This window comes from Lepidochelys kempii, chromosome 14 (assembly GCF_965140285.1).
Source record: "Lepidochelys kempii isolate rLepKem1 chromosome 14, rLepKem1.hap1, whole genome shotgun sequence".
Lineage (NCBI taxonomy): Eukaryota > Metazoa > Chordata > Testudines > Cheloniidae > Lepidochelys > Lepidochelys kempii.
The window spans coordinates 7,289,152-7,308,273 of record NC_136393.1 but is presented as its reverse complement, the minus strand read 5'-3'; the positions used below and the strand labels follow the sequence as shown (position 1 = coordinate 7,308,273).

At 38.0% G+C, this 19,122-nt stretch overlaps 1 protein-coding gene across 9 annotated transcripts in view; it reads left to right on the top strand.

Moving 5' to 3' along the window:
- Positions 1–19,122, top strand: part of CEP112 (centrosomal protein 112) — a 362,242-nt gene that overhangs the window by 37,939 nt on the left and 305,181 nt on the right. For 8 of the 9 annotated variants that reach the window (XR_012154913.2, XM_073311622.2, XM_073311620.2 and 5 more), the window contains 2 exons: positions 2,875–2,922; positions 3,052–3,129. The exons of the other annotated variant lie outside the window; for it this stretch is intronic. Coding sequence is in view for 7 of the 8 variants with exons in the window: in XM_073311622.2 (XP_073167723.1) it covers positions 2,875–2,922; positions 3,052–3,129 (126 nt within the window). In the remaining variant the exon portion in view is untranslated. The remainder of the gene's footprint in view (positions 1–2,874; positions 2,923–3,051; positions 3,130–19,122) is intronic. 9 annotated transcript variants of the gene reach the window in all.

Below are 19,122 nucleotides of genomic sequence, written 5' to 3'. Positions count from 1 at the left end.
AGAAGGATAAAAAGTAATTTTAATACCCAATGAAATACAGACCATATCTTTCTTAAGGTCATGGACTGTAGTGTGATAGCGCACAACGAGGTAAAGTGGATTATCTTTATCAGCTGATCAAACAGAAAATAACCTTTTTAATCAAGTGTGTTGACGTTTTCCCCGTAGCATGTATCGGTTGCTTTAAATGAAAGGTATTGGCGGAAATAGAGCTGAAAGTGTTTGACTGAATTGCTCTTTCTTGCTGAGGTGCTGACTTTCTGCTGTGCCCCGCAGCTCTACTAATTTTGAAAAAGGGGATAGTTTCCATAATTTCCACCCCCCCCTTTGTTCTGAGTGTTTTTTAAACGGGTGCCCCCTTAGCTTTCCCACCATCGAACTGTTGGCTTATGAGGGCTCAAGTGTTTTAAAGTGACAATACCAACCTTCACAAAACGAAACATGATATGTTGCCTGTATTATTGTTTGACTGACTAATGGACAGAATAGAAGAGATCCAAAACCTTTTCTACAAAAAATGTCTGAAAATTCAATTTGTACTAAGGGTATTTGCAAATGAGAGTTCAACTGTATGTCAAATAAAGATGTATTTTACTTGCTTCATACCCAAAAAACTTTGTCATGTGATTTACTATTTGACACACGGTAAACCTTCTGCATCATACATATGTATTTTGATTTGTCTTTGACCTTTGACTTATTATTTTTAAATCTGCATGTTTCTCACAAATACAAGTTTTTCCTCCACTCTTCACTGTGATATTCCTCCTTTAATGTGGTATAATTTTGAGAACAAGAAGTTTTGCAGAAGACTAGCATGAAAGGAATGAATGTTGAAACATTAAATGTTTACAGATCATTTTAAGTGGATATAATCCACAGCAAGTAACAAAATGGGAACATTTAACTTCAAAGCACATCTGGCTGCTGTTACAAAATCAGAAAATGTTAAGACTTAAGCCATAGAACGTATTAGAGCCACATTTCCCCCCCCCTTTTATAAACAACTAGAATATACCTTACTTATTTAAAGTGGTGCTGAAATTAAGCAAGGCTGAAAATTATTGCGTTCCATGCCCAAATAAATTATGTCAATTGGCTGTAAATCTTTAACAACTTTTATCTTTAAAAAGCTAAGAAAAATTGTTTACAATTTATGTGCAAAGTGTGGGACATTTAAAAAGCATTTACACCCTTGAAGCCGGATCCTGCATTCCTAGTTTCCACATAACTTTCCTTGAGGTTAATTGAGGCTTAGAGTAGGTAGGTTCAGCCCCCAGAAAGTAGCTAGGGGGCCAAAGAGTGCCTTCTCCCTTTGAATCTATGGAGGGCTCTCTGCTCAATCGTAGATCCATGCTGGTGGGAAGGATTTGGCAGGGTGAGGTTATGGGTAGGGACAAGACATTAGTAGAGAATTATGGAGCTGCAGCTTTTGTCTCTCCCTCTCCTGCTCCTTCTGTTAGGTGCCTATTTTTTTTAACTTCTATGCTTGCTCTTTTTTCTTTTCTCCTCATCCTTCAGTCTACTCCTGCTTTCCTTTTCTTTCTCCCTTGTTTCCTCTCACTTTCTCTACCACACTAATTTCATTTTATCTCCTTTCCTTACACCAAGGATACGATGGTCTCTTTTGTTCACCTTTGTCTGTTCATATCTGCTGTCAACCCAATGTGAATCGGTAACTTCCTTGGTAATTTTTAAGATGATGATGTCCCTTCAATTCCACTATGCTGGAATATTTTTGGAAAGCCCTTACTGCACTTATTTAAATGTACAATCACTGTTTTTATGATGAAAATGAATAGCAAGGAAATAATGTCCTCATTTTAATAAGTGAATGTGGTCATTGTAAAAAGTTGAACGTTGAAATACAGTGATGCACATTAAATAATACAGGTAACTTTTTGTTTAAAAGAAGGTCTGGTTGGTCTGCTATAATAAATTCCTGCAAGGTAAATAGTGATGGGTTATTTAGAAAAAAGCTTAAATGTTTTAAACTATTGGCTTGGCTATAGTGATGATCTTGAATGTATATAGCACTTTTCATCCAAATGGAACCTAGAAAGTTTAAAAACATTACTGTGTGTGTAAAATATGTTCACATTGTGCATCTTTGAACTATAGCCACCTCTGGGGTGATATATGACAACTCTTCAGCAGCACATAAGAATACAACATAATACTTTAGGACAGGAAATGAAGAATACTGTGTCAGATTGAAATTACAGAGAGATTAAGTCTCCTTCTTTCATTTATAAATTCAAAAAAGTGGCAAGCACTCTTGATATATTTCGTATTTGCCATGCCTGATAGATCAGTTTAATCTTCTCTAAAAATAAAGGACTTAATGTTGTAAGATGTGTATTGCAATCACATTTTCATTCCAAATCTTCATACCACATTTGACAGATTTATATTCTTGAAAGCATTTCCTGGATGTTATGCATTCTGTGTGATATGATGTTTGAATCTCATAATTAGAGAAAATGAAGTGAGATATAGCTGTCTGATAGAGGAAGTGGTTAGTGCACAGTGTTTCAAATGCAGTTCTTAAAGTTTGTGATTGAAAGGGCTGCTGTAATTATACAGTACTTTTAATGAATTTTTCTTTTTACAGTGAGTTCCATGTATGATCGTTGTTTGTGTAGTCATAGTCAATTATGTTTTTTGGAAAAAACACTACATTGAATTTTTCTCTCTGTTTAACCAGTGGAAAGCCAGATTAACTCCACTGAACCTAACAAAGTATATTTGTATTTACATCTACTTTTGTAAATCTTTGGCCATAGTTTTTTAAAGTTATTTTATAAGAAATAATGATGAAAAGCTATGTCATGTGGTCAGTAAGCTGCTGTTGTACGATGTCTTGTTTTCCAGCTAGAAAATCCAAGATATTTGCGAGAGAAGCCCATACCTCTGTCTCTGGTAGGTGTTATATTCCCTTGATGATTTTTGGAGGTAGACTGTATGTTGCCTTTTATATTTTTCACTTGAGAATGATTCTCCTCAAGGTAATGCTTTGAACTTTTAAATATGAACTTTCTCATTCAATAGATGACACCCAAAATAGGCTTGGGAAAAATTAGCACTTTTCGTGATGAACAGTCCCTGTTTCGCATGCATGAAAAAGAGGTAAGATACTTCTCAAATATCTGGATCTTTAAATGTCCTAAAAAAAAAATTCATTCTAGTGAAATAAGTGATGTTTTGATCAGCAATCTCTGTTCTTTCTAAGAAGAAAGGGTATGTGATAAAAACAGTATATGTATACCAATGTAACTATGGATATGCTGGAAATCTTGCTTAAGACAATCTACTTCAAGGTCACTGAGTTTGTGCTAAGCAAATAAATTATTTTATAACAATTTAGGAAAAAATGACACCTTCAATATTTAAAGAAAAATTGTACATTGGTAGCCCTTAAAAATGTCAGTTAATTTCCTTTGGTCCTGCAAAGACTTACGGATCATTAACTTTCCCCACGTGATTAGTCCAATTACTAGAATCTGAGGAAGGTGTCATGGGATGTGGGAGGTGGACAAGAGACTTCAGGCTGTGAGAATTATTTCTGAAAATCTGTAATGTATTAAATAATGTACCACTTCCTATGAACATAAATTAGGGGTATAATGGATTCTGGTGAGATGAACAAAGCACTCAAGCTGATCGAAGCTGATTGATATGGCTGATATCTTCACCAGAGCTCCTGGATGGAATTTACAGTCTTATTATGTACAATGTGGGGCACATTATTCCTTGTACTATAAAACCAAATCCTTTAATACTGTAACAGGGAAATCTTTTTATGACATGCTTATATCTATATTATTGTGACATCTTTGCCATTCCATCTGTACATATTCTATTTCACTGATGCATGTTAGCGACTTGGAGACTGTGGGCACATACTGTGCATTTTATTATGCTCTGTCAGCCTAAGAAGCTGCTAGACTAGCAACTTGAAACTATTAGTGTTCTGAGGGTTAAACTTCCAAACCTTCAGCTAAGAGTTGAGATCCATAAAACTTGTACATTACATCAGCCTAAATATCCCACAGTTCTGTTTTCGTGTTGTTGTTTTGTTTGTGGCAGGTTACAGTATTCAATTTTTATTAATCAGGCCATGCATCAGATGATATACATGGTGTGTGGGATAAAAGTAGCAGGCTGCAAATTTTATTTATTTCAGTAACAGACTGGAGTGCGTGGGAGGGCAACTGTCTCCCCTACCCTACCCCTTTGCCCTCGAGCTATCAGGCAATTATTTGAGTCCAGTGTGGGATAGTTGAGTTTGCTGATCCTATGCCTAACCCCTGGATGGCCTGTAACTGGGAATTTGATGCTTGAGACCATTTGTGTGTGGGATGAGAAATGCAGATAGAGGTGACTCAGTCTATGTGAGACTCAATTACCCACTGCCCTGAGACCAACTGTGTCAGATGCCATTGGCTTCCTGGATGCTGTGCTTGGATGTGCTTGCACTGGATGCTCACTGCTAGTTGAAACATTTTTATAATTTTCCATTTTAAATTGTAACTAACCAAACAGGTCCTCAGGCTGGCATGGGAGAGTTTTAAAAAGCAAACAAATAACCTCCCCTTCCACTCTCTTGGATATTGGCCTATTTTACACAATGGGAAAATCCCTTCCTCTTCCTGACCCTGAAAAGGCAATCTGGCTAGGCCCATGGTGGACCAGGGAATTCTAGCCAGACAACTACAAAACAGGGTGAGTTTCGGTGAGTGCATGCTTTGTGTGCTGGCTTGTAGCTCACACTCAGGAGAAGGCCTCTTATTCCCCAAGAAGGAGGAGCTGCATGAACCAGTCAGCCGCTCCTACCTACTCTGAACAGGTCAATCAGAGCTTGAGAGGTATCACTGCAATACTGCCCATGGATACTCAGGCACCTTGCTACCACCTCTCCTTAACTTAGGGAAGCCTTGTCTGTATCTGCCAGGGGTCAGCTCCCTGACTGTCCCAGTCACACGCAACACAGGTGCTCCCCTCTCAGACCATGTGGGCTCTGCTGTCCCTCATGCAGGCTAGCAATAGGAACACTGCAACCCCTGAGTCCTCTGAGCATCACCCTGTCTTGTCCAGCTCCTTATCCACTGAACACTCACAGAATTATTACACCTGCTCACAAAGGAACAGTGCAGTACAGCTTACTAGCTATACCTTAGACCCCATCTCTGCTTAACACACAGCACTTAGATATGTGTATAGTAAAAACAAGACCAAGTTTATTTAACAAAGAACAGAGTCAAATGATAGGAAACAGAAACATTGGAAACAGGGTGATATGTAGTACCAGAAATTACATTTTAGAGCCTAAACTAACAAGATGTCCTCTTGTCTAATAAGGTACTAGTTATCTCAAAGTCTTTCTCAGAGCATTTTTCAGGATGGCTGAGATTCTTTTCATGAGATTAGCCCACTGGCAACTTGCCTTCCCAGATGAAGGATAGAATCAAGGATGCCAGAGCATCTTTCTGCACCCCAGATAGATCAGACCAGTCCTTTTTTTCTTCACTTATCAAACAGGATTGTCACCCTGCTGTTTACCTATTCCTGTTAATTTTCCTTCTGAAGTCCCCTGAGGTTCTTTACCAGCCTTTGATTCAGTGTGCTTATTGTCTTGTATTGTAATACACATACATACACATATATAAGACAGGTGACCCACAGACTCCACCAGGAGGAAGGAAACATTTCTCTCTAGCTAACCATTGTGTATTGTGTCTTACAATACAAGACAATAAGCACACTGAATATACATATACATGATCTCCTTACATATTATCCATGCATACATTTCTCAAAAATTTTGATGACCACTGTGACACAGGCTTTCAGGAGAAATCTTCCATGACACACTTTGGTGAACTAGAATGTAAATACCAGACCCAGGGGATGCCTGTAAACTTTATGCACCCCTGTTCCCTCTGCCAGTTGCCATCAAGAGGTCCTTGGTCATAATCACCTACCCTTGTTCATGCTTTTCCTGTGTGCCCAGGAAGGCATACTTTCTATGTGCCCCCACCCTCCAAAACCTGAAAAGAGCTCTACTGTGTCCATCTCCTGCTGGTCCAACAGAAAACCTCACCCCTTGTTTGGTGGAGGGGGTAGTTCTTAATGACACTATAATAAATAGGATATTGATTGTTAACCAGTGATGTCTAGAACCTTAGCTAGTATAAATCCAGTTTTTCTTAACTATGTTTCTTTTATTATCCTTCATCAGAAATGGTTGGCATTTTTTGAGATGATAGATGTTTTGTATCCATGTCCAGATCTTTTCAGGTTATATCAAAGGAAAAACAATGCCTTTGTTGTTTGCATATGTTAGATCCACCTGCTTTTTGCTCCAGTTTTGATTCCATATTATTTTTGAACGTTTATTATTGGATGCTGTTCTAGTAATTTTTTCTTTAGAATATGTTTGTGAATAATTAAGAGGAAATGGTCACTTTTGGGTAGGTCTTGCATGTAATGAGATCTTTGCTTTTTAAGATGACATTCTGGTACTGGAATAAACATCTGATTACTACCATGTTTGAGCCCTGAAAGAGGGAGAAAGCTGTGAACCTGTTCATTTATTGCATCTAAGATTCATTTTGAATTTTTTTGTGGTTCTATGTGTTTCCACACCCTGGGTTTGTGTGTGTGTGCTCTACATGGAATGCCTTAATTTTTTGTGGCTTCTCTAAGAAGTTTGAAAATACATTGTGAGTTGGTGTGTAGCTTGAAATGTGTCCTGTAAACATCCTGGCCCAAAAAAGAATGGACTGTTTTGCTTAATAACCCAATGATAATTGTTTTGTGATACCCGCTCCTCCACCCCTCCATGCAGTAATGTTCCTTACAAACAGTACAGCAGAACTCTTATTATATGACTAGAATGATGGACATGAAACCTATTCTGCATATACAATTTTTTTTTCAAAGCAACGTATTAAAATTTGAGAACACCACTTTCATCTGACTAAAATAAATTCCCTTGTAAATGTGAGGTGAACTAGGTTAGCTTTTAAAAATCTGCACATTCGTACTTGATAGGTTTTTTCTTATAAAATGTTTTTCTTCCCTCACCCCCTTTTAAAAATTCATGTTGTATTTATTTTACCTTAATATGCCAAATCCTGCTTTTCTCAACAAATCTTAGTAGTCCTATTGATGTTATTATATTTTATTCATTTATTTTGAGTTTATAAAATATCAGTCTACTCTATGCTCTGGGCTCTCTCGTGTAAAGATTGTCTATATAAAATAAATACCTTGTATTTTATAGCAAGCTGCTCAGCTCACCATAATAATTACATGAGCATCAGACAAAAACAGTAAATATAATGAAACAAATTGCCCCCATTCAGCAGTCCTTCTCCAAATTCATAAGTAAAAAGATGGGCCTTGCACATTGTCCAGAAAGTTAATGACTCCAGAGCCAGTGGACCAAGTTGGGGGAAAGCAAATTCCATGACATATTTAAAAAATGGAAAACAAAAAAAGATTTACACATACTTAATTTTAAATCTATAAACTACACTGCTGAAAGTTTAAAGCACAAGTACGTAATTCAGTAAACTATCCATAAATACTTAGAACTGCATAGAACTCCAAATCTATTAGCCAGAGTTGGAAAGGATAGGGCCATCATCTGCAAACCATCAGTTCTACTGCCTTTTGATACTGGATGTTTATAAGAACAATAAAACTTAGAAATGTCTTAACTTTATATATTTATTTGAGCATAAACTTTCGTGGGTAAAAACCTCACTTCTTCAGATGCATGGAGTGAAAATTACAGATGCAGACATAAATATACTGACACATGAAGAGAAGGGAGTTACCTCACAAATGGAGAACCAGTGTTGACTGGGCCAATTCGATCAGGGTGGATGTAGTCCACTCCCAACAGTAGATGAGGAGGTGTCAATTCCAGGAGAGGCAAAGCTGCTTCTGTAATGAGCCAGCCACTCCCAGCCCTTATTCAAGCCCTAATTAATGCCATGTACACTGGCCAAACCGGACAGTCCCTATGTAAAAGAATAAATGGACACAAATCGGACATCAGGAATGGTAACACACACAAGCCAGTGGGAGAACACTTCAGTCTCCCTGGACATTCTGTTACAGATTTGAAAATAGCTATAATTGAACAAAAAAACTTCAGAAGCAGACTTCAAAGAGAAACAGCAGAACTAAAATTAATTTGCAAATTTAACACCATTAATTTGGGCTTGAATAGGGGCTGGGAACGGCTGGCTCATTATAGAAGCAGCTTTGTCTCTCCTGGAATTGACACCTCCTCATCTACTGTTGGGAGTGGACTACATCCACCCTGATCGAATTGGCCCGGTCAACACTGGTTCTCCATTTGTGAGGTAACCCTTCTCTTCATGTGTCAGTATATTTATGTCTGCATCTATAACTTTCACTTCATGCATCTGAAGAAGTGAGGTTTTTACCCACGAAAGCTTATGCTCAGATAAATCTGTTAGTCTTTAAGGTGCCACCAGACTCCTTGTTGTTTTTGTGGATACAGATTAACACGGCTACCCTCTGATGCTTAACTTTATATGTACATGATGGCTAATCCTAAAACAATCAGTAGAAAAAAAAACCTTTGGCCTAGACATGAGGAAGAGCAAGACTGGGTGGCAACACTTCCATGACTAATGAGGGAATTAATCTGAAAAGCTGCTCCCTATCAACAACTACTAGTCCAACTTGATACTCGATCACACTGAGCAGGCTTGTGTAGACGTCACTTTTCCTGCCTTGCTTTGGTATTGCCTAGTCCTTTGGATTGGCAGTATTCAAAACCACCAGTTGTGCCAGGACATGGTAAGACAGGGTTTCATTAAAAGTGGAATAGAAAATAATAATAATAATCAGAAGCACACTTATGTCAGCTGAATAATATTGTGAACTCATGCAAATATCAGGAATTCACACTAAGAGCCTCTGTAAAACACTCAACAAGTGATTCTGTTGAAATTGCAAAGTCTCCTGCAAACCACACAGTGGGGGATCCAGTCCCTTTTGCTTATGGTACTGTACTGTGGACTATTTTTAACTTGAAAGTATTTCACAATCACCATATGCTTACTATTAACCAGGAGGCTTAAATGTGTTTTCTTCTTAGTTTGACTGTGAAGCTCAATTAAAAGTGAGGCCTTTTCATTTAGAGTATGGGAATATATTAACAGAAAAGTGCTGTACAGCTGTACGAAGGAAAGTTTTTCTAAAGTTTTAGCTTTTTTTCAACTTCTTTGTGGTAAAAGGGGAGAGCATTAAATAAAATAACTGTGGTTTTTTGTTTTTAACCTTTAGCCCTTCATTCATAAACCTTCCCTGCACCTGTTTTAACTCTCTAATGCCAAACACATGGCCGTTTTCAATGATAACCACATCACAGAGTTGTTCAAATGTGAGCATCATCAGGCAGTGGTTTGTAGTAGTTTTTTCCCCAATGCTTCTGACATGGATTAAACCATTTGGGAAACTGTCATCACTGAAAAATCTTGGATTCAGACAAGGAAGAGGCAACAAAACAAGGGCAGATCAGTTTTCAGCAGTTCAGAGCAACTGAGAACAGATGGCAGGAATGGTTTATCTTGAGAAATAGGCAAGCTCCCTTTGAACTTCACCTCCACCCATCCTGAATGCCACTCACCCGTAGAGTGAAAAAAGGAGTGAAGTCCTTATTTATGTTTTTCAAAAACACAAAACTGATTATGTTGCTAAAATTTGATTTTGAACCTCTTGTGGAGTAGAAAACAAATCTATTTATATGAATCTACTATTATTTTAGTGGTTGTTGGTAACCCCCAATCAATTTACTTGACATAAAATACTTCATTTTGGAACTACTTTGTGTTTTTTTTAATTGTTTCTTTAATTATTTCTTCTATTCCATATTTTTTCAGTTTCACATTTTTTATTCTTTGCTAGAACATTTTTTATCTTTGTTGTCTTTATTATCTCTCTACAACAGAATTTTTTCCCCCAGTAAGCAAGGTATCTAAACTCAGTACATGCTCAGCAGATCTGAAGCAAGCATATTTTAAGTCACTTAACATTCTGCTTTTCTAATGTTACTAGAATGCAAATAACTTGCAATAAAAAAATTTGTCAAGAGACAAACTTTTATTTATTTATTCTTTTAATCTAAAGGTTATTATAGTATAACCACGAATTCTACTGTAAGAGTATTTACAGGGCTTGTGAAGGTAGTCTCATTATATTCTCTATAGTGCTGCTTACTCGATTGTAGATGAGGCAATTATTGAAGGCTATGTTGGGTGTAACAATTATGTTATGAAGCTTGATATGTGACTTGTGAGACAAGGAAGGGAAGTATGCAGTGTAGTTGTAGCCATGTTGGTTCCAGGATATAAAAGCTACATCGACACTGTGCACCTCACAAAAATGCGTCTCTGCTTCTGCAACTGCGCCGTTATAAGTTACACTGTGTCGCTGCTCTTTATTGCCGGGAGAGAGCTCTCCCGGTGACAAATAAAACCACTTCGGGCGGACGCCAGGAGCACAGCTCCCGCTGACGAAGCGCTATCCACACCAGCACTTTTCGTAGTTAAAACTTTTGTCATTCAGGGGCTGCTGTTTCACACCCCTGAGCAACAAAAGTTTTAATGATGAAAGTACCAGTGTAGACAAAGCCTAAGGGCTTGTCTACATTACCCACAGGATCAATGGGCAGCGATCAATGCAGCGGGGGTCGATTTATCGCGTCTAGTCTAGATGCGATAAATCGATGGCCAAGCGCTCTCCCTTTGACTCCGGTACTCCACCGGAGCGAGAGCTGCAGGCGGAGTTGACGGGGGAGTGTCAGCTGTCGACTTACCGCAGTGAAGACACCACGGTGAGTAGATCTAAGTACGTCGACTTCAGCTACGTTATTCAGTATGTGGCTGAAGTTGCGTAACTTAGATCGATCCCCGCCCCCAGTGTAGACCAGGCCTTAGAGAGACAAGGTGGACGATGTAATATCTTTTATTGGACCAACTTCTGTTGGTGAGAGAGGCAAGCTTTTGATCCACACAAAGGCCTATGGCTGCAGAGGTGTTAATGGGCCACTTTACCTTGAAGGATCCCTTACAATATATGCTAACTACTTATGCTAAACAATCTGTTCCACCTTACAGTTTGCGATGATGCTGGTCGTTCCTTTTTCAGACTGGAGGAAGAGCTCTGTGTAGCTCAAAAGCTTCTCTCTCTCACCAACAGAAGTTGGTCCAATAAAAGATATTACCTGATCCACCTTTGTCTCTCTAAGTAAAGAAAAGTTCAGTTTTTACAGTTTGTCATTTGATTATGGTTGTAGTTCTGACATTTCATGTTTTGATCTTGGACTCCTGTGCTAAACTTTTTGTTGTGTGCCGTGCTGGGCTTAAAAAGGACCACGCAGGTGTCTTCCCCACCTACTGTGTTTTGGCTCTGCCTGTGAGATACTGTCAGTTTGTCTGTTCATGTAGGCAGCTTGGCTGGTGGGTGTGGGTGAGTGTGGTGGGGAATACAGAGGTCTGGGGGCTCTGATATCCAGAAATGATGTGGTGATGAGAGGAACTTGTGTTGAGGGCAGTGGGTAATTTTCCTTGGGAGGTATGGAATGTTTGCTGGGTAACTTACCCTGGTTTGCCATGTGGGGTGAATGGTGAGAGAGTTCATGGTGAGGAGAGAGGAGAGCTGAAGAATGGGTGGGTAGTTGTACAGCCATGGAGGATTGGGTGAAGGGGAACTTTTTCCCTGGAAGGGGATTTTAATGGTTAGAAATTGGAGGATGGTGATGGGGGAGAATTTTGTACCTATTGGGGAATGTATTCTGTACAAGAAATGGCCCTTTTTCAACTAAGTGACTATGTGAACTTATTTTTGTAACAATCATCCTCTGATTTCTCCGTTGGCATATGGTAGATCTCACTTGTTGTATCATATGTACAATTGGATTATAAGTAGGGCCCTACCAAATTCACGGTCCATTTTGATCAATTTAATGATCATAGGATTTAAAAAATCGTAAATTTCATGATTTCAACTATTTAAATCTGAAATTTCACCGAGTTGTAATTGTAGGGATCCTAACCCAAAAAGGAGTTGTGTTTGTGTGTGTGTGTGTGTGTGGGTGTCGCAAGGTTATTGTAGCAGGGGTTGCGGTACTGCTACCTTTACTTCTGCGCCGCTTCTGGCGGTGTTGCTGCCTTCAGAGCTGAGCAGCTGGAAAGTGGTGGCTGCTTCCCGGGAGCCCAGCTCTGAAGGCAGAGCCGCCGCCAGCAGCAGCAGCAGCGCTGATGTAAGGATGGCACAGTATGGTATTGCCACCCTTCTGAGCTTCTGCCTGCAGAGCTGGGCCCTCAGTCAGCAGCTGCCACGCTGCGGCTGTCCAGCTCTGAAGGCAGCAGCGCAGAAGGAAGGATGGCATGGTATGGTATTACCTCCGTGCTGCTGCTGCTCTCCGGCTGCCCAGCTCTGAAGGCAGCACAGAAGTAAGGGGGGTGGCAATATCCCCTAAAATAACCTTGTGACCCCCCTGCAACTCCCTTTTGGATCAAGACCCACAGTTTGGTCTCCCCCATGAAATCTATACAGTATAGGGTAAAAGCTCACAAAAGACCAAAGTTCACAGTCTGTGATGTGTTTCTCATGGCCATGAATTTGTTAGGGCCCTAATTATAAGCTCCTTATTGCAGGGACTTCCTTTGTTTCTCTTCAGAGCCTAGCACATTTTTGGTACTACCGTAATATAAAAAATGATTCATCTGCATCTAGGTATAAAAACCATGCTTCTGTGACATTTTTATAGTTAAATGTCTACAGGTTCTGAGATGTTGAAAATGGAGTAACTCTGTCACCTTGTGGACACTTTGACCTGCATTTTGAGGATTAGCAAATGTAGAGTCCATCCCTCATTCAAGAGGGAGAGAGAAGAAATGGGTTGACAGGTGAGTAGAAATGGAGGGCTACAGAAACTGAGACTCAGATTAAAGAGAACAATGATAAGAAAAATGTGAAGTTAACGAAGCGAGAGAATTATAGAAGAAAAATGAACAAAGCATTTTAGAAAGATGAAAATGATAGAAAAATAATTCAGTGGATATGGACATTGAACAAGAGTGAAGGAAAAAAATGCATCAAGCAGTGGAAGGCTGGCTGGAGGACCGAGATATGGTCTTAAGTCTGGCAGTTTGACTCACCAGACTGGCTTCTCCTTTCATTAGTTTTATGAAGTGGTCAGTGTGAATGAACTTTTTAAAGATTTTGATTCTTCCTCTTAATAGCTTTATTCCATGGGAAAATATTTAAACATACGAATTAGACATTTAATGCATACTTGATTAAGAGCAATTAATAAAAACTAATTTGGTGACAGCATTCTAAAGGATGACTCTTGTAATTAACTTGAGCTTTTAAAAATGTAGAATTAAAATTGCTATGCTTTGGGCTACATCACAGAGTAAACATTTTTCTCTTAATTAAAAATAGATATTTTTGTCATTTTTGCCAAGAATGTTATAAACTCTGTCAGCATTGTTTTCCTGAGCATTATAATAGGGTGTGTGTGTGTGTGTGTGTTTTGTTCATATAGAATAAATGAGCAAAGAATAAAGTTATATAGAATAAAAATAAAACACACAACACACATGCGGAACCTTAAGAGCCTGAAGCCTGGGCGAAAAGGTTTAAGCTGATCTTTGTTGCTGTATTGTTCTTTCCTCATACATGGACATTCAAATTAGGAGAATCATTATGCTGTGACTTACATACACACGTTTTAATCTCTATTATTGAATACTACTGTTTCACCTGTGGGTGGGAAAAGCTTGAGGATTGCAGAAAGTAACATATTCCTGTGTCTCTTCACAGTATCCGCATGACAGGTGCCTCACTCCTGCAGACCTTATGAAATGTACAGGAGTAGGGTGAGTGCCTCAGTCTCTTGATGAGCTTTAGGAATTTGTTGAAGGGGCCCTCTCTAGCCCATTAGAGTGCTCTTCAGGGGCCACCTTCTATGAAAGGTTTAGGAAGCTTGCTTATTCCAGACATACCTAAATTGAATAGTTTGACCCCTGGCTTTCGAATTCATTTTGGTTTTTAATCCAAAATAGCACAAATCCAAAGATTGAGAGGGCTCACTGTGAGGCTCATCCTTTTCCACCAGCACCTGAAAATGGTATGGGTGGAATTGTGATTTCAGGGGTGGGGAATTTTTTGAAGAGCAGGGGATTTGTGGTGGGTTATATTAAATTGCTGTTCTTATGATGTATTTTTTTTAGGACTTGTCTACATGTGGCGTTGTACTGGTTTAAATTAAGACGTTATTTTAAACTCTTAGTTAAACCAGTGAAAAAGGCTGTGTGGACACTTTTATTTCAATTTAAACCAGGCTTCTTTAGGCCATGTCTACACTACAAAATTATGTCAACCTAACTTACGTTGGCATACAGCCACCACAGTTATTAAATTGCTTGCGTGTGTGAACACTTGGCTCCTTGTGTCAGCAGTGCACGTTCTCACCAGGAGTACTTGTATCAATTGTATTGTCAGTTTGGGGTATTGTGGGATGGCTCCTGAAAGCCTGTAACAGTTGACATAAGTGGTGTGTCCACTGACACTGCGTCGACATAATTATATTTACTGTGACTCTACACAAGTGGGAGAGGTGGTGTTACTACATTGGCATAGAGAAGCACTTACATTGGCAGGAGCCAGATTTAAATGAAGACACTTTCACAGCTACCTAGATGCAACTCAGCATACATCGACCTAATCACGTAAAGTAGAGCAACCCTTACGTTTACCTTACATTTAATTAGGACTAAATAATGTACACCAAAATAAAAATGTGTATATAGGGTTTCTACTACTTCAACTAAACTAGTTTATTTTAAATTCATACAAGAGTGTGAGCAGACAAGGCCAAAGTACATAAAAAGTATATGCATGGCTCGGTGCCCTTTTTTAGAATTTCTGACATGCAGAATCAATAAATTATGGACTCCTATTTAGGCATTTAATGCGGCTGATGATCATATGTAGGCTTGTCCAATTCCGCTGAGTCTAGTAAAAAGAGTGGGAGGGAAGGAGTTGTGATGGACCTCACAAAGCCTGTTACGGCTTATGTATAGGTTGGTCTTTATTTTTTCCAATGTGCATTACTTTGCACGTATTAATATTGAATTTCATCTGCCATTTTGTTGCTCGGTCACCCAGTTTTATGAGATCATTTTGTAACTCTTTGCAGTCAGCTTTGGACTTAACCATCTCGAGCAATTTTGTATTGTCTGCAAACTTTGCCACCTCACTGTTTACCCTCTTTTCCAGATCACTGATGAAAATGTTGAACATTGCAGGCCCACGACAAATTCTTGTGTGACTCCACTATTAACCTCTTTCCACTGTAAAAATTGACCATTTATTCCTACCCTTTGTTTCCTATCTTTTAGCCAGTTACTGATGCATGAAAGTATCTTCCCTCTTATCCCATGACTGTTAACTTTGCTTAAGAGCCTTTTGGTGAGGAATCTTCTCAAAAGCTTTCTGAAAGTCCAAGTTCGCTATATCAATTAGATCACCTTTGTCCATATGCTTGCTGACACCCTCAAAGAATTCAGATAGATTAGGGAGGCATGATTTCCCTTTACAAAACCATATCTCTTGTTCATGTGATTTCTGATCCACTAAGTTTCCACAAAACTTTACTTACAAAAGTAGTCCTATTGACTTCAAAGTCACTGAAATCTCATTTTTATGTGCTTTAACCCTTCAGTGTTGATCTTAGTAAAGCCAAAAACTTATTTTAGTATTAGATTGGAATGGCACAGAAATAATAGAGCTACAGGCAATGTACAGCCAGGATGAGAAACATTTTTCCAAACTGACTTTCTAACTTCTATAATTTACTAATATTGATACTGCTGGTAATAGATTTTTAACAATGCTGTATGTGCCACGTAAGTGACATTTACTTTCCAGATCAATATAATTTTTCTATAATAAAAAAAATAGAGTGGAAATTCTGAGATGAATTGTGATTTTCCCTAAAACCTAGTTTGAATAACTATTTTAAATGTTCAAAAGACTATTAGAGAATATGGTATAAGATGAATATTATAGGAATATATTGGCATAACAGCCAAAAATGTTGTATTGCTTGGTAGAAACAAAACAGAGTACAGAGAAAGTAGCACAACATAGCACTAATGAATGCTTATTTAGCAGCCTAAGCTGGTACAATGTATAAAAAAATGTATTCTGAATACATTCTTTCCATTCATTTAGCACAAATAAATTGTTTGGTTTCACTTTTAAAAAAAAGAAATTGCAATATAATGGTCAAAATGTGGAAACTGTGAAAAATGAATGTAGTGACAATAGTTGGATGTTTTAGTAGATACCGATATGGATGAAATGGAACAAAGACTCAGAGATGGATGGAATACACATTAGAAAACAATGAAAAGCAAATTTGTGGGTTTCAGTTGTATGTATATTTGGTGCATAGAAACTGGGTTATTATAGTTTTTCTAATTTCTGCTACATCGATGAATCATTGGGATTTCTGTTGCTTAATTAGTGTTTGGGGTGACAGATGAACTGTCAAATAACTTGATTTAGGCAGAGGGATAATTGTCTGCTTACTCCTCTACTCACTATGGCTTTGATCCTGCAGGGGGCTGAGCACACACAAATGCTACTCACTTCAATGGGAGTTGAGGGAACTCAGGACTTGGCAGAATTGAATACAATAGGAACTTTCACTTAGGCCCTGATCCTGCAATCTGGACTGATTTTTCCCTCTGTCACCCTTTGAAGCCAATAAAATTCTGTGTGGGCACAAGATTCCACCTGCATGATCAACTTTCAGGATTGGAACCTTAAGCACTAAAGAGGATGCAATTTGTTGCATTTTAGAACTCTATTTTTTTTTCTGTTTATCAAGATTTGCTACTGTATGTGAACTTTGACCGTTAAACATTTCAGGCTTTTTGGCACTTACTGATCCTCAAGTGTCTTCGCTACAAGTGGCAGAGAATGTTCATGATGTATAAGAAGTAGGACAGTTGTCACTCCAAATAAAACTATTGAATGTTCTTTTACTGCAGCATTTAAGAATTTCTTAAAATATTTAATATGATGTGCTGTTGTGAATACAATTATTTTAAATGACTAAATTTGATCAGGGACAAAACTAATCATTGACTTCAAAAAAATGTCCCTTAAAGTGGAAATCTGACAATATTAAAAATTAAAACAAAAACTTTAGATGGCATTTTCTTTTTTGAAAGACATGAAACAGCTCTCCATGTAAATTATGAAGCGACAATGGCTCTAAATTTTTAATTAATTTATAAGTACAAAAAAGATGTAAAATCCCTTTGGCATTGGTTTGGAGAAATATACTAGATACTTTCTTGTTTGGGAAAATAATGGCAGATTGAAAACATCAACTTTAGAGCAAACATTTTTATTTTGGGACATTTAAAAATCATGTCTGGTTAATTCATAATTTGAGTGGCTATCACATTGCGTATTGTATAAACATGTCCTTTACAAAAATTTTAAAAATGAAAAACATCCATATGCTGCCATATAAATAATGAATATATGAGGCCCTTACTTTTTGAATTGACAATGAAAATTTTAAACCTTCCAAAATTTTCCTAGTGAAATTTTAATTTTCTTCTTTTAATTTCCTGGTGAAAACTATAAATTATTAAAATGCAATTATATGGAAAAGGAGTTGCATACCAAGCAGCTCTTTTTATTGTGATTTTGGAATGTAGTTAAAATTGCTTAATAGCAGTTTTATTTTTGCTGAGGTATGGCACCAGTCTTGCAAAAACTGACACATATACTTAACTTGATGAGTTGTCCCATCCATGTAGGTAGAACCAGTGGTTCTCAACATGTGGCCTGTGGGCCACTTGCGGCCCAGTCAGCACACAGCTGCGGCCCATGTGACATCCTCAGGACCATACAGGTAGTATTGGATGTGGCCCACAATGGTAAATAGGTTGAGAACCACTGAGGTAGACCCGTTAGATCTGTGAAGCTTTTCTGTCTGTGCAGATAGAATTGTAGGGTTAAGCCCAAAACTAGATAGCTATGATTTCAAAATGACAATTGCCAAAAATTATTTCTATAACAGAAATATGTATTTTAAGTAATTTAATTTTAATATCTTCCTATATCTAACGTTATAGTACCATGTGAGTTCTGTCAGTAAATGAAATAATGTGTAGAGGTTTTTTTAATTGTACTGATACTTTCTGATATCACTTGAAAAACATCAAGATTCTGTGGCCTGCGTAGTGCAGGAGGTCGGATTAGATGATCATAATGGTCCCTTCTGACCTTAGTATCTATGATTCTATAAGAAAAATGCCCCAGGTTAATGCAAATTCCAGATGGAAAAGCTGCTTTTATTGTGCATTATATTCTATTAGGAAGAATATTATTTATGGCTACCTTTAATTTGTAGAATGTGTTTGAAAATCTGATAGTTTTATAAATTTAAAACAAGTAGAAATATAGGCAAAAAAAATCTGTGCTCTCTAAAAGAATCATTTTTGGAAAATTCAAAAATTTACAACAATGGAGAAGCACAGTACCCTCAACACAGGAAAAAAATTAGTTTTGCATATAGCAAAAAACAATCTATATGCTAAACTCAGATGGCTTGTTTGTTTATATAGAAACACAGATTCATCAAATGGAATGAGTCAAACCTCTGAGAGGTGCACCAGTAGGTTAGTGATTAGATACTCTGTGGGCCCAGGAGGAAAAGATATGGTATGATTTGGCTTGATCAGCCTGTTACACAAAGTCAAGGACTTCTCCTTAAGTCTTTAGCTGTGAAGGAAACCTGACTTTCCAACAGAGTATCAACTTTGTCAAGGATACCTTCATCTTGTTCCTTGATAAATTATTTGCAGAGTAGTTTGGTGTGGCAATGTAAGCTTTACTGTAGTCATTCATTCCACTGCTGGTGCAGCTTAGACATACTCCTTTTCTTTTTGCCGTTACAGACTAACACGGCTGCTACTCTGAAACCTTAGACATACTGTAGTTTTTAACCTCACAGGAATTTTAACATGATATTAT